This window comes from Ziziphus jujuba, chromosome 1 (assembly GCF_031755915.1).
Source record: "Ziziphus jujuba cultivar Dongzao chromosome 1, ASM3175591v1".
NCBI classification, from domain to species: domain Eukaryota; kingdom Viridiplantae; phylum Streptophyta; class Magnoliopsida; order Rosales; family Rhamnaceae; genus Ziziphus; species Ziziphus jujuba.
The window spans coordinates 28,346,543-28,362,656 of record NC_083379.1 but is presented as its reverse complement, the minus strand read 5'-3'; the positions used below and the strand labels follow the sequence as shown (position 1 = coordinate 28,362,656).

At 34.0% G+C, this 16,114-nt stretch overlaps 2 protein-coding genes across 2 annotated transcripts; both read left to right on the top strand.

Annotated features, from left to right (window-relative positions):
* Nucleotides 1-864: 864 nt before the first annotated feature.
* LOC107426144 (protein FAR1-RELATED SEQUENCE 5-like) lies at nucleotides 865-3,313 on the top strand. The gene is made up of 5 exons (XM_016036252.3): nucleotides 865-1,420; nucleotides 1,568-2,307; nucleotides 2,520-2,942; nucleotides 3,111-3,201; nucleotides 3,288-3,313. Exons 1-5 carry the CDS (start codon nucleotides 865-867, stop codon nucleotides 3,311-3,313), a joined length of 1,836 nt encoding a protein of 611 aa, XP_015891738.3.
* An 8,155-nt stretch (nucleotides 3,314-11,468) lies between these two features.
* LOC107426224 (AP2-like ethylene-responsive transcription factor At1g16060) lies at nucleotides 11,469-15,902 on the top strand. Its single transcript, XM_025074698.3, has 8 exons — nucleotides 11,469-11,938; nucleotides 12,040-12,122; nucleotides 12,310-12,318; nucleotides 12,502-12,590; nucleotides 12,705-12,778; nucleotides 12,959-13,009; nucleotides 13,433-13,509; nucleotides 15,041-15,902. Exons 1-8 carry the CDS (start codon nucleotides 11,685-11,687, stop codon nucleotides 15,574-15,576), a joined length of 1,173 nt encoding a protein of 390 aa, XP_024930466.3. The 5' UTR covers nucleotides 11,469-11,684; the 3' UTR covers nucleotides 15,577-15,902.
* The last annotated feature ends 212 nt before the right edge of the window (nucleotides 15,903-16,114 follow it).

Here is a 16,114-nt window from a genome sequence, read left to right as displayed (position 1 = left end):
CAGAAAAAGCATGAATGTATGCATGTTGTTTTTCTTTCCTGTGTATAAATACCACTGTTCACGCATACTGTTCATGATACTGTTCACGCATACTGTTCATTGTGTAATAATCAATTCACTTAGTCTATCATAATACTAACACGAAAGAGATATTTACACCACTTGTTTTTGGAGTATACGAATGGCCAATCCATGCATGTTATACAAGAGAAAATAAGTTTGTTATAATTGGAACACAAAGTAATTCTATTTTGTAATTCCTATATCTACACACACACACACACACACACACACACATAAAGACATATGTATATATATCCTTGAATAAGAACTTTGAATAATTATAATCCCCTTAATATGCATGAAACATAGAGTTAATAGATTAAATTGATATCATTGCTTTTTATTTTTATTCTTTTAATAGCCTTTGCGTAGATTTGTTAACCTCTTATTGATTAAAGAGTTATGTATCAATATTTTTTTTCCCTTTATCAAGCAAAGATGTAATTATTTCATTGTTTTGAAACTTATATTTTTCATTTTTATATGTACTATTAACCTTTTTGAACCCCATGATTCAGATTTATTTATTTATTTATTTTTTCTGTTGATGCATGCATATTTGTTTCTTTCATTATAGAGTGTGCTGGATCAGCAACCATAATGCAAACTCGGCAGATTTTGGCTGAAGTGCCTTTATTTTTGCAATATTTTTCTCTTCTACTTAGAAACTAAACTTTCTTAAAATAAAAGATATTACCACCTCTCATGATGGTTTTGCTTTGCCGTCTACCAGGTTACAAATTGATCAATAGGAAGATGGTTTGAGTGTAGAATAGTTGGAAGCAAATTCAGATTGGAAACATGAGTGTAGAACAGTTGGAAGCAAATTCAGATTGTAGACGAGTTGAAGACATATCCTTGCTGTCACATTCAAAATCCGTGGATGATGTTTACATTCCCCAAGTGGTCGAAAACTGCAAACCAAAGGTTGGACAAGAGTTTGAATCGATAGATGGGGCACATGAGTTCTACATTAAATATGCAAAAGAGGCGGGGTTTAGTGTTCATAGCAGTTTGACTAAGAGATGTAAAGGTGCAAAAGAAGTTGTCAGGAAAGAATTTGTGTGTTTTAAGGAAGGAGTATCTTCTAAAAAGGACGATGAGAGAAAAAGGTGTCGGGGGATGACAAGAGAAAATTGTAAAGCTAAACTTGCCGTGGTTAGGTCAAAAACGGGGAAATTTGTCATCACTGTATTTGTTGAAGAACATAGTCATCCATTATCAACCCCTCGAAGAGTGCATTTGTTGAGATCACATCGTAGTGTGTCTGAAGCCAAGAAGTCACTAACTTTGCAGTTTTCAGCAGCAAATGTGCCAACTCATCAACAAATAAGCATTCTTGAATTTGAAGCTGGAGGTATAGAGAATATTGGGTGTACAAAGAAGGATATATATAACCATGAAGCTAAAGTGCGGAATGAATTAAGAGGACAAGATGCAGAACTTTTAAAGGAATATTTCCTAACCGAGTAAGAAAAGGATCCATGCTTCTTTTTTAAAATAGATGTAGATGATGATGGTAAATTGAAGCGTTGTTTTTGGGCTGATTCGGTGTCTAGAAGAGCTTATGGATGTTTTGGTGATGTAGTTGTATTTGATACAACTTACAACACTAATCAATATGGTATGATATTTGCACCCTTGGTGGGGGTGAACAATCATGGTCAAATGGTGCTTTTTGCATGTGCCTTTTTAAGTGATGAAAAAACGGTATCATTTGTTTGGTTGTTTGAGCTATTAAAGGATAGCATGCCGACGAACAACCCAAAAATGATCATTACCGATCAAGATCCTGCAATGAAAAAGGCTATAGTTCAGAGCTTACCGAATACATTTCATAGGTATTGTAGTTGGCACATACTTGAGAAGTTCTCTACGTATTTAAATGCGATCACCTATAGAGATTTTTATAAGGACTTCCAACAATGCATTTGGGAATCAGAATGCCCTGAAGAGTTTGAAAGAAAATGGGTGACTACCATCGAGAAGGCAAGCCTAGATAACAATGATTGGTTAAAATCAACATTTGAGCTACGTTCAAGATGGGTGCCTGCATATGTTAACCATATATTCTCAGCTGGAATGTCAAGTAGCCAACGTGTGGAAAGCTCCCATGCATTTTTCAAGAAATATGTTTTGAAGAGAAACTTATTGATGGATTTCATACTTCGATTTAATAGGGCGCTTGCACATCAACGCCACGAAGAGTTAGGGGTTGATCACGTTGATATTAATGAGAAGCTTGTTTTGAAATTGCCATTGGAAATGGAAAAGCAAATGGCTGAGATTTACACACGCAAGATTTTTCTTAAGTTTCAAGATGAGTTGTGGAATAGCTTAGTAATAATGCCACAATTTGTTCGTGAAAATGCTACACATAAAATGTATGTGGTCGAGAGTAGTCCAAAAGAACGTGTTCGTAAGAATTGGACTTTGCATATTGTACATGTAAGAAGTTTGAGAGTGAAGAACTTCCTTGTAGACATATCTTGGCATTCTTGAGACTATTTGGTAACATTCCTTTGCCAAATCAATATATAATGAAAAGGTGGACTAGAGGTGCAAAATGTCAAATAATAACCGATAAGCAAGGTGTTGAGATAGGTGGACAGCGTAGTTCAATATTAACTTGGCGAGCTAAACTATTCCAACTTGCTTCGGAAGTCATTGATAAAGCCATAATATATGAAGAGGCAAGTGTAATTGTGAATGATGGTCTTCAAAGTTTGCTAGGCAAGATTGAATCAATAGTTAGCAACACGAAAAGTGGAGGCATTTCTGAAAAAGGTAGCACTGCTCATGACTATGAGGCTTTGAAAGACCCATCTGCTGTGAGGGCAAAGGGATGCGGACAAAGATTAAAAAGGGGAAAGGAGAAGGCAACAAATGCCGCAAAGTATAGAGGTCGACGTTGCAATGGATGTGGAAAAATTGGGCAATCGCACGACAAAAGAAACTGTCCACTTTTTAACAATCTGTAAGAAAATAATACATTTACTATTTATTATTCTTATGCAATTTGTATGATCATACTTTGTACAAACCAGGCTGCTCATCTATATAGGTCCTCACAAAATGAGGAAAGTCCTCAGAACGCCTCGGAATATGATTCTAAAGCTAATAGTTTGTCTTCCACAGGTATGAAACTAAGTGGTATCGTATGGTCTTCGATATTTTATTGAACTAACATGCTGCTAATCTAAGGACTTGCTGGCCTTTGGCAGGTCTGCATGAGAAAATGAAAGGATGACCTATCTTGCAACAGATTTGGGAGAAGAAGTTGTTTTTTTATTTTGGTGTGCTTGTCTGGGATTTTCTATCTTATAGCAAGCACTATCAGCTGACTATGTAAAATAGAGATGTGTTTTGATTATTGGATTGAATGTATACTGGTTTTGCCATATATTCACGTGCTACTCTTTATGTTTGGAACGTTTAATTTCTGTACATCATGATAAATGAAGAGAAGAGCAGCCATTTTTGCAATAGATTATCTTCTTCCACATACCACTGCCATTTTGCTCTACTTCAATATTCTAATCTGTCATGTTATTGATTTACTTCTAAAATGCCATATTGTACTTCACCACCGTAGTTTATTTGTTAGAAGACTTATTGGCCTGTTTATTTCATCTTTCTCATGTTTTTTCTATGCCTGTTTATTGGACTTATGCTTCTAGCCTCTACTTAGGTGTGTTTGTCAATGGATAGATTGGCATATCAAAAAAAGATCTTAAAATTCCTATGCTAGATGAAGCACACAGAAATATCCTATGGGACATTAATAATCGAAACGAAAAAGGAAAGTGCTCTAAGGAATAGGATGCTCAATGCTGTGGTAAATTCTGCAGAGAACAAAAAGCTGATATTATGTTCGTTGGTTTTGTAGAAAACTAGATTATTTTCATAGGATTCTATCATTGGTTGGTATATTTGTTAACTAGGATAAAAAAGCCATAGTACAAACTAGTACAGAAAACTTAAGAAAGCAAGTTTTGTGATTACTGTTCATCCGTACTGTTCACGTAAACTGTTTACCTGCGTTTAAATATTCCTCTTTTTCTTACATTATTTTTTTCTTTTTTTGTCATATTACAATAACTATCAGCTTAGTTACTAAAAGAGAGTTGAGTTATGATTATAGACTTCTTAAATTGCCATGTATTGGAAACATGAAGTCTTGTTTGATTATTTGACTAAATGTATGCTAGTTTGCCGTTTATTTACCAATCTGGTTTACTTCAGTTAGCAAGAAAGAGAAGCTGGAGATTGATGTTTATACACAGGTATTTTAGCCAAAAAAAAAAAAAAGATGTTTAAACACAGATGAACAGTGTAGGTGAACAGTGCACATGAACAGTTCCATAAACAGTATTTCGGCAACAACATAGCTCGGTAGCAACACAAGCTGGAGATTGATGTTTATACACAGGTATTTTAGCCCAAAAAAAAAAAAATCTAAAAAAAAAAAGGATGTTTAAACATAGATGAACAGTCACATGAACAGTACACGTAAACAATAGCTCGGCAGCAACACAAGTTGGAGATTGATGTTTATACACAAGTATTTTAGCCCCAAAAAAACTTTAAAAAAAATCTAAAAAAAAAAGATGTTTAAACACAGATGAACAGTGCACATAAATAGTATACATAAACAGTAGCTTGACAGCAACATAGCTCGGCAGCAGCACAAGCTGGAGATTGATGTTTATAAGCAGATATTTTAGCAAACAAAAAAAAAAAAATATTTAAACATAGGTGAACAGTGTACATGAACAGTGCACGTAACCAGTACACGTAAACAGTAGCTCGGCAGCAATACAGTAGCTCGACAACAGCACTAGCAGCAACATAGCAAACTCGGCAACAGCAAAAACAAGCTCGGCAGCAACATAGTAGCTCAGCAACAGCACTAGTAGCAACACAGCAAGCTCGGCAGCAGCAACAACAAGCTCGGCAGCAGCAACAACAAGCTCGGCAGCACCAACAGCAATACAGGAGCACCAGCAACAGCACCATTAGCAACACAGCAAGCTCGGCAGCAGCAACAACAAGCTCGGCAGCACCAGCAACAGCACCAGCAGCAACACAGCAAGCTCGGCAGCAGCAACAACAAGCTCGGCAGCACCAGCAGTAACACAGCAAGCTCGGCAGCAGCAACAACAAGCTCAGCAGAACCAGCAACAGCACCGGCAGCAATACAGGAGCACCAGCAGCAACACAGCAAGCTCGGCAGCAGCAACAACAAGCTCGGTAGCACCAGCAACAGCACCAGCAGCGATACAGGAGCACCAGCAACAGCACCAGCAGCAACACAGCAAGCTCAGCAGCACCAGCAACAGCACCAGCAGCAATACAGGAGCACCAGCAACAGCACCAGCAGCAACACAGCAAGCTCGGCAGCAGCAACAACCACTAAATATAAGGCAAAAGCAGAAACATGTAATTCGACAGATGAATTTATACGGCGTGCCCAAGTTGCTCTCTTGTGTGTGCAAGAAGTCGCAGCAGATAGACCAAACATGGCAGATGTTGTGTCAATGCTTGGAGGATATGCAGTAACTCCCCCACATCCAAAACAACCAGCTTTCTCTATCCTCAAAGGAGTAGATAAAAAAAACATGTCAGAGAATCCAGGAGCCTACATTGTTAATGATATATCAATTTCAGGGATAGAAGCTCGATAGCATTCTATGATCATTCATGGACTTAACAATATATATATCATTGTTACGTATCTTAGGGGACAGACTTGGTGTGGCAATACACAACACTTCCATGAACACAATATCGAATATCTTTCAAATTGCTTACAACATTTTATTGTTGTATAAGATGGAAAAATACTATTTTCCAACTAAGCAACATGGATATATAGATGCAAATAATGTCAATGTATAGCACTTTCTTCTTCTTCTTCTTCTTCATTTTTTTTCCCTCTCTAAAAGTGAAAGGATAGCGCATCTTATCTTATAATGTGAGCTAAGAAATCCTAAAGAAAATAAATGCAGTACCGGAATCTCAAAATGAATTCAAGAGTACCTTAATATATTTTCCAGTTTAGCCACTAGGCAATAACGAAGTTGGAGGTAGAATCCAAGAAAGAAGAAAGAAGAACAAAGTAGAAAGAAAACATAAAGCAGCCTGCTGGCAGAAATGTCACATTACAGTTACGGGCTAATTACACCCCAAGTCTCTTAATGAGAAAAGAAAATTACATACTACTAACGCTGTACGTCTTCCACAACATACAACTTCAATGAAAATTTGACCCTTCATTCTCAAACTTAAAGACGCACATTGGTATTTGGCAGCCCTAGCCCGTATATGGATCATACATAGTAGGGATGTCAAGTGTGAAGAATCAATATTTACAATTATTGAGTTAGTTGATTTCATAGATTTCCTATAATTCAATGAATTTTGCGAAAATTTGCATAATGAAAGTTTCTAAAAATAGAACATGTGTTTGATAAATAAAGAAGCAATTTTGTTGGCACTCATATCACCTTAGTTTTATCTTAGCTTTGTTAGGAGGCTTACAATTGTAGATCCCATGGTTTGCCTGCAATGAAGTCAGAAATCATAAAACTTTGACCAATCCACCTCATTATTGACGTACACTAAACAGCCAAATATGAAAACCCGGAAGGAGAATCTAAAACAAACAATACAATATCTAATTGGGAATTCTTCACAAAATAAACGGAACGCAACAATATATAAGCAATGCGAGTATCAAGTAAGCTTTTAATTTTTTAAATGATATGAGACACCTGGAATCATGTACCAAACAACAAGCTTAAACATATAAAAATGATGTCCCATGGCAAAATCCTCCAAATTGCACACCAGAAAGTCAATCTTTTGACACCATTGCAATGGCTATATTCATAACAAAATTATAAATCTAAGTACCTCTAAAATTTTTTACCTTCTCTAGAATTAAGATTATTTATTTCCAAAATAGATGAGCAACTTTTGATTAGAAAGCTTATGAACTATAAACTATCTTCCCACAAATAGACAATATATATTATTAAAGCAGCATTTCAACATCCCCAGTTTTGATTACAGTAAATCAATCAACAATATGTTACTAGAAAACTAAAGAGGAATCTGACCATTTTAAGAAATTCAGTGGAATCCAATACATAAAACCAAGTAAAATTTCATAATTCTGAATCCCAAATTCCAATAAACAAAACAGTTCAGGAAAAGAACAATAAAAACTGAGCAAAATTCAAACATTACATAAAAAAAAAATTAAAAAAAAAACTTATGATTAATGCTACATAGCAGTAATGCTAAATAAATAACATTGCACATAAATATATACATACAGGAGTGTCTAATATGAGGACCGTCCGTATGGCTCCTGTGCGGTCCAAAAACATACTGAAATTCCCTGCCTTTCGATTGTTATATCTGTCACGGATGGTGGAAATTGAAGCTTCCCTCATGTGTGGGTTTTTTTGCACATTTCTCCCCTTCCCATTCACCACGCTGCGTACGACTTTGTTCCAACTAGTTATCATTTTGGTATTTACCTCCTTGTTATAAATGTAGCTTCACCAATATACCTGAAAACACCAAGAGTAGGAAGTACCTTCTGCATTTTAGCACTAATCTTTTTATGAGGAGCACTGCTACAGCACCATCACTCAACTGAATGGAATTCCCAAAAAAATATGAATTTCATTGTCAATACAACTACCGATAATCAACTCTATAGATAGATATGGCCAATAAAAATTAAAAAAAAAAAGAAAAAAAAATTCTACCATTCCATTTCTATCTTTAATACCTGCTGTTATTGACCCATCTTGCCGGAATGAAGGCTTTAGCTTTGCCAGATCTGTCATTTTAGGATTTGGTCGATTCCATCATCCACAGAAATCTAACAAGCTTCTCAACTCTAGATATTGGAGCCACAATCTTAAAAAAGAAAGCAATTTCTTGAATATTTGCTCCTAGTAAACAATGAGATCCATAGAATAAACAAAATAATTCAAAAGAGTTTATTACATTATGATTTCTAGAAGCCTAAGTAAATAAGAATAACTATATACATTAAGTGATTACCCAAAAAAAATAAAAAATAAAAACACTTTAAAAGCAATGAAACAAAAAGAGAAACATTATTATTATTATTTTTTAAAAGAACAGAACTGGACCAGAATGAAAAAAAAAAAAATATATATATATATATATATAAAACATAAAAACACAAACAGAGGTATAGAAAAATCAAAATGAAGGAGAGGAAGGAAGGAATGGCAAAGAACCCACACTGCAACGGCAAGGCACTAACGATGGCGACTCTTTCTGGTTCCGAAGGGTGGCTGGTTGGGCTGGGTTTGAGATTTTTGAAATAATCAGGTCGGTGGCTGGTTGGGCTGGTTCCGAACGGGGAGATGCGAGCGGGAAGGGGGTGGAAATAGAGGAGAAGAGGAATTTTGGCAAAGGTGGTTCCAGCTGATGCGAGCGGGAATGCGAGCTGCTGTGAGCGGGAAGGGGAGATTTTGCCAAAATTCTCACGTGAGAGTTGCAATTCCATCTGGACTGTTGACGCCAGATATGAAAATCCAATGGTCTTTATTCTCTCACGTTTTTGGTCCGTAAAGAATGCATGCGGTCGGTCCTTACTCTAGACTTTCCCTATATATGTATATCTATATATATATAGAGATTCTATAGTCATGACCGATCGGATGGAGTTTCATGTAGACTAGGAGCAAAGCCGATGCAAAATCGGTATTTTTTAGAAAAGCCGATTTTTTTTTTTGTTTAGCATCTGTTTTTTTTTTTTTTTTTCTGAGAGAAAAACCGATGTTTTTTTTTTCTTGTGTAGCAGCCACCGTAGGCGGAGGATTAGTAGCTTCCAGGGATCACCATGAAAAGACGGCTAGACAATATTCTAGGAATTTTGAAAAATAGGGTGGTTAAGAATTAGGCATTGAACTTGTTCGACTTCCTAATGGACCATAATAGAGGCAACAAAGTTCTTCTTCCACTTTTTTTCTAAAGTAAAGAAAAGCTGCCACCACAGGAAGAAGATCAGCGGCTTCCAGGTATCACTGTGGAATATTTTAGTAAAGAAAAAAGACTTATACCGTATCATAGGAATTTAGGAACGTAGGACTGCATTCTGTCTTTTGGGCGTGGAAATAGAACTTCTCATTCTAAAGATGGAACTCCACCACTAACCCAGAATGAGTATTTATATAGGAGGCCCAACAATAATGGATTATAAGTCTGGTCCAAAACAAGGATTGAAGCTCAAATCGAAGTTCAAAAACAGTTTTCAACAGCCCGTATATATGTATTCACCAAAAAACAGTCAGCTCGTATAGCAATATATTATTCATTCCATAATTATGTTTTCCATCTAATTTTATTTGAAAAGTAAATAATTGTTTTTTTTTTTTTAAATTATATTGAAAAAAGTTGGTTACAATGCGCTTCTTCGAAGATCATTTAACTGAAATATAGTTTTGGTCTGTATTATCTAAATCTATATGTATATATTGTTTCGTTTTCATGTCACCTGAGTTTGATGTCCTTTAAAAATAATTTAATTAGTAACTAAAAAATTGAAGTCAATTCGGAAAACAGTTGGAACAATCACAACCAAACTTGGGTTCATCAAGTATTTTGTATTGAATATTAAAATCCATCACCTTTCATTGAAGTCATTGTCATGAATATTATCTCAACAAATATTCTTTTTGTTAGAAATGAGTGAAAGTTGCAAATATATGCTTAAGAGTTTTGTTGATTATCTAAGCAAAATTGGACATCTAGCTGGGGAATAAAACTCTAAAGATAAACATGAAAACTTGGCTGAGAAAATGACCTTAATTCCCAAAGAACAAAAGGAACTAAAAGTATGAACCTAATATCTATCAATATTACAATATAAAATTTATAATTAAAAATATTACATTATAATAAATAAGGCTTAACCTCTATATTCCACCAGTAGGGTCCAGCTATCTAACTCCTGTTGTTGGCATAATTCAAGTGATATTATCATGATCTTCATAAATGAACATACAAAGGAAAAGATTAAAATTTTACGCTATTTTTGTAATTAGTAATATTTAACGATAAACTGGAGTAAAACTATGTACGTATTGTCTGTTTGAAAACCCCAAAGCAAACAAAATTATCATCCTTCCATCTAGTAGAGAAATAACTTTTTGTTTGGTTTTTTTCTTGTTGGACTTGAATGCTAAATATCTTTCTAAGTATAATAAAAAAAAAAAAAATGCAAAAATTAGGTGACCAATAATTTTGATATGCCAAGCTAAATTGAAACTTACTAAATTTTGAACTCTGATTAAGTTGGCCCACAACATGGATGTTAGGAAAAGCCCGAATGGTCTCCTTACCAAAGTTTTCACAAACAGGAATATGGTCAAGTAGTGTGGGACAATATGAATTAGTCCCATCTACCCATGCAGGGTTCCCGTGGAGAATGGGCACTGCACATATTGTTCAACACCCAAGGGCCCCATACCATATCTACTCGGTGGGAATGAGACACTAAATTTTTAGATAGCCAGTTCATTGAAAAATGAAAGTGGGGCAACCCTTAAACCTACAAAAAATTGCATAACACTTTTATCATTAATACCATTCACATGCTTGTAACATCCATATTGGAAAAAGAAGAAAGAAAAAGAGAAAAAAAATGAAAAAGAAATTGTCTAAAAAATCCAGTTAAGGCACCAAGGATGAGTACATGAAGTCAACCAGAGAGGATACAACTCAGCCTGGGGCAACTTAAAATGACATTAAAGTTTTTTATTTTTGGGTAATAAAATAACATTAAATTTATGTATAAATATTTGGTGATGTGACATCCTATACTGGATTGTAACTCCTGGTTTGGTTCAGTTTCGCAGACGAATCGATAACATAGGAGAATAAACATTCTTGGGTATGACGATAAAGAGAATATTGTCGTATTAATTCAAAATTTAACATATAATTATAGTAAAATCTTACATGAACTCGAAAATTTAAGTCCCACTTAATGCTAATTAGAATAGGTTTAATTAATCAGTAAACTTTATATAATTAAATTTATATGGTTTATATACATTGATAACAAGTGAACCAAATATATTTTATTAGTTCATCCTATTATTAAGTCATACTATTCACAAACATATTGATATCATATGTTGAATATGCCTATGACTACCGGTTTAGCTAATATTTTCATTTTGGTTTACTCACCATCAATAATTAAGTTAAAATAATCATTCAATAAGATTCAAAAATCTCGAATATATAATTAAATTCGTTTAATAATACGTCCACGCAGGTATATTTATGAATATGATGTATATGTACGTATTCATTCGTTTGTGGTGAGAGAAGAAGAGAAAAAGGATGAGAAAAGGGAAAGGACTAAGATTAGGACAGAAAGAGGCACATCAAATAGATTTTAATAAGAAAGCCAACAGCAAAGCCGGTTAAAGACGGCCATAGCACCACGAAAAATCCAATTCGGCTATCATCAGCCGGCTTATATTCTCTAAACATTGCCAGCCCACACTCTTTCTTTTCCATTTAAAAGCCTCCCCTTCATTGGAGGACTCAGTCATATGATTTTTTTCTTATCTCTTAATTATTATTATTATTATTCATCTTGTTTCTTCTTGTTTCTTCTTCTTCTTCTTCCTCTTTTTCTTCACCATCGATCAATGGCTAAGTTATCACAGCAGAACCGGAAAAGCAATAATGCAAACAACAACACTAATACTACAGCTAACACGGCTATAAAGGTTAAGAGAACAAGGAGAAGTGTCCCTAGAGACTCTCCTCCTCAAAGAAGCTCCGTTTATCGAGGTGTCACTAGGTTGGTTGAAAATGACATTGTATAGCTGATTTTAATTAGTGTTGAATATCTTCTGGTTTATCTTGGGTAATTGTTAATGGATGGTATATGCATGTTTTCAGGCATAGATGGACCGGCCGGTATGAGGCACATTTATGGGACAAGAATTGCTGGAATGAATCACAGAACAAGAAAGGACGCCAAGGTTAATATATATATATATATATATGTTATACATATATTTAATCTTTCATATAAATATTATTATTTACATGGCATTGCAATTTTATGTTTCTTTAGCAGTATCATTGATTGTTTCCTTCTTTCCCTTGGTAATTTCCTTCTTCTGCTGGTGGTCGATGGCTTGGATATTGCTACTCCAAATTATGCAGTCTATCTTGGTGCGTTTTCCATTTACTAGTTGGGGAAAAAAAAAAAAAAAAAAGGAAAAAGAAAAAAAATTGGAAGACCATCAAAAGTTTATTAATTATAGCCTAGATTTTTCTTTTTAAAGATCATGTTGATTGTTAACTGATATCCATATCACAGAAAGATTATATATTTATTTCTGTCTATGTTTGCAGGTGCATACGATGATGAACAAGCAGCAGCACATGCTTATGACTTAGCAGCACTCAAATACTGGGGTCAAGACACCATTCTTAACTTTCCGGTAATCATCTATTTTGTTTAATTGATATATATATATATATATATATTTGTTTTGCAACAAAGTGGCAAATTGAGGAAGACAGAAACTAACAATTATTTAAATTAAAACATGTAGTTAGCAACTTATGAGAAAGAATTGAAAGAAATGGAGGGTGTGGCAAGAGAAGAATATATTGGATCGTTGAGAAGGTATATGTGGCTTCTGTTTACGTCATTTATAATTCTTACTTTAATTTGTTATAATGATGAAGAAAAGATAGCAAAAAAGAAAAAAAGTGCAATTATATATTTTTCGAATTAATATAGCGAAAAATAGAAAGTACAAATATACATTTTCCGAATTAATGTGGGATTTGCTAAATTTTCCAGGAAAAGCAGTGGTTTTTCGAGGGGAGTCTCAAAATATAGAGGCGTTGCCAGGTATAAATATGCTATGAATATTTATCCAATTTCCAGATTCTATTTTATCTTTTTTTCCCCCTTTTCCTTCTTTTACATTTGTTATCATCATCATTATTTATGAGCCTTTTTTGTCCTGTTATATGATGAGCCTTTTTTGTCGGTTATTTTAAAAGAACAAATACAAATTATAGCTGGCAAAATTTAATGTCTTTATAAACGAATTATAAGAAAAGTACAACTTTTCAGTTTAAATAGGTTAGGCAATCAAATTTTAAAAATAATATATAATTAACGGTGTTTGCACTGATTAAAGCTAAATACATACGTGTCGTAAAAGAAAACTAAAATACTAACAGTAGGAAATAATGAGAAAACCAATATTGTTGCTATATATCTTTATCAAAAATTAAAGTTGTCAATTTCTTGTAATTTAATGAGCAGACATCATCACAATGGAAGGTGGGAAGCTCGAATTGGACGAGTCTTTGGCAACAAATATCTCTATCTTGGGACATATGGTAATCACTCTTCCTCGCTTTATAATTAATTCCCAATCATGTTTCCTTGCGGTTTTAAACCATTTATAATTCCTTTAAAAGTAGCATTAAATATAACTAATCACGAACTTATCAACTTATTTAACCCTAGCTATAAAATATATGCGGGAAATATTCTCAATTATAATAGAGATTAAAGTATCTTGCACAACATAATATTTTGTGGGATATTGAAATTGAATTTACATATCCTATGACATGTTATGAGATATAGTCAAATAGGATATTTTGAACTCTATTGCCCATAATAATGAAACTAATATTTATATTATATAAATATAATATTTTAATTTTGGATGATGCTGTCTAATTTATATTAAGTATATCCAATTTAAATAATTTTGATATCCAATTTAAATAATTTTGATAATATAATTTATGAATTATATGTAAATAGATGTTTAATGTCTAATAAGCTAGATGATGTTTCCATCATATTATGGTCGTGTGTATATATATATATATATATATATCCATATCGAGTGAAGGAGATCAGATATGCTTATTTCTAGCACCTTGGAATTGGATGCTTTAGGATTTTCATTGACATTGAAAAAGGCCTTTTCCCCTTTGCCTTTCGTGACATTTTATCCTTCAAAACATATAGGAAGTTAATTCAACTTTAACTTATTCACCCTTCACCAATCGAAAATCTTACTGAAAAAGTTCCCTGACGAATCACATGACTGGAAACTTTTTTGCTTCCCACTAAACTGCCTCTTAAAAGTATCTTTATTCTTTTTACAAGTTTTGTCTCATTTTAGGCGTCCAATAAGACGTAGCGACAACATATATTCGAAAGTTGACCCCCCAAAAAACCCCGAAAAAAAAAAAAAATCAGAGATTCCAAAACTAGCAATAAAAGGTATATATTCTGTCTTTTTTTTTCCCCAATGGGATGAATGGAAGTTTCTTTATATACCATGTCTATAAACAGTACTGTATCATACATACAAGCCACTAAGTATTCTTAAAAAACACATCAGTTTCACATTTTTAAATGTAATGATATTGAAATGATTATATATATATATATATATATATTATAATCAACAGATAATTCTTCAATAATACTAGTATATTATAAAAAAAAAAATTATATTGTAAATATCTGCACATTAAAACTTATGAATATCCACAAAATAAAAAACCCTTCCATATATATGTATATATCTTCAATATTCTTACACTTACTGATCAGAAGCATGCCCCCTTTTTATAGCTACCAAAATAAAAATCAATCACAGTCACTTAGTTGGCAGTACTAACCACCAAACCGGAATTGCATTAATAATTTCTCATCACTAGCCACTAGGGGCAACTAAATATTTGGCCTACCCTTCTACGATATTCCTAAAATTTAATCATCTATCACGTACATAATATAGTTATGGACTTGTATATATAAATTTAGTTTTCAATAAATTACCTCATAATAATTAAATTTGTATTTACCAAAAAAATTAAAAATGAAATTTAATTGTTGCTGCAGCCACACAAGAAGAAGCTGCAACAGCATACGACATGGCGGCCATAGAGTACCGTGGTCTTAATGCAGTCACAAACTTTGATCTCAGCCGTTACATCAAATGGCTAAAACCTAATGGCCACGACAATGAGAATACCAGCTTTCCAAGTTTTATCAATACTACTACTACTACAAGCACTGAACAGCCTAACCTAACCCAAAACCTTAACCAAGAACTTGGATTGGGATTTTTCCAGAACCAACAACAAACAAGTGGCTCTGGGGAAACCATTCTAGGTCAGCCTCGCCCAGCCACTGCTACATCAGCCCTTGGCCTCCTGCTTCAGTCAACCAAGTTCAAGGAGATGATGGAGATGACATCGGCAGTTGATAGCCAGGTGTCGCCACCAGAGTCGGACCCACCTCAGTGTACGTTTCCTGATGACATACAGACTTACTTTGATTGCCAAGATTCCAGCAGCTATGGAGATCATGGAGATGATATTATATTTGGTGAGCTCAACTCATTGATGCCACCCATGTTTCAATGCGATTTTTGAAGCTTGGAGGGAGAGACACATTTAATGGTTGGATGAAGATTGGAGCTGTGGAAGTCTCTCTCTCTCTCTCTCTCTCTCTCCCCTTTTGCTGTTTTGTTACGAATTTTTTGTGAATATGGAATATTTCATTCACATTAATTGATGAGATCAGGCCAAGAGTTATGGCATGGTGAAGAGTAGCAAAGAAAAAAATTCTTTTAGAAATGATTCAAATTTCCACTTCTTATCATGTGGAGAGTACTAGGTTATTTTGAAATTTAATTTGTTGTTTGATGTAAAGAAGAATAATCAAATTTTTATGGTCTTTGGCATCATTTTTTTTAATTCAATAATAAATACAATTGTACTCTCTCTTCAATAATCTAATTTCTTTCATTACTCTAGTTTCTTTCAGTACTATGTATTGCTCCAACTTTCCTTTTATGTGCGCACACACTTACATGTATAATTTTTCTATAATGAGAGTTAAGTTGCGTATTATGTGAAACAATGGCAAAATTGGTTCTAAAGAAGATGATACGAATCTCGGATGACCTGC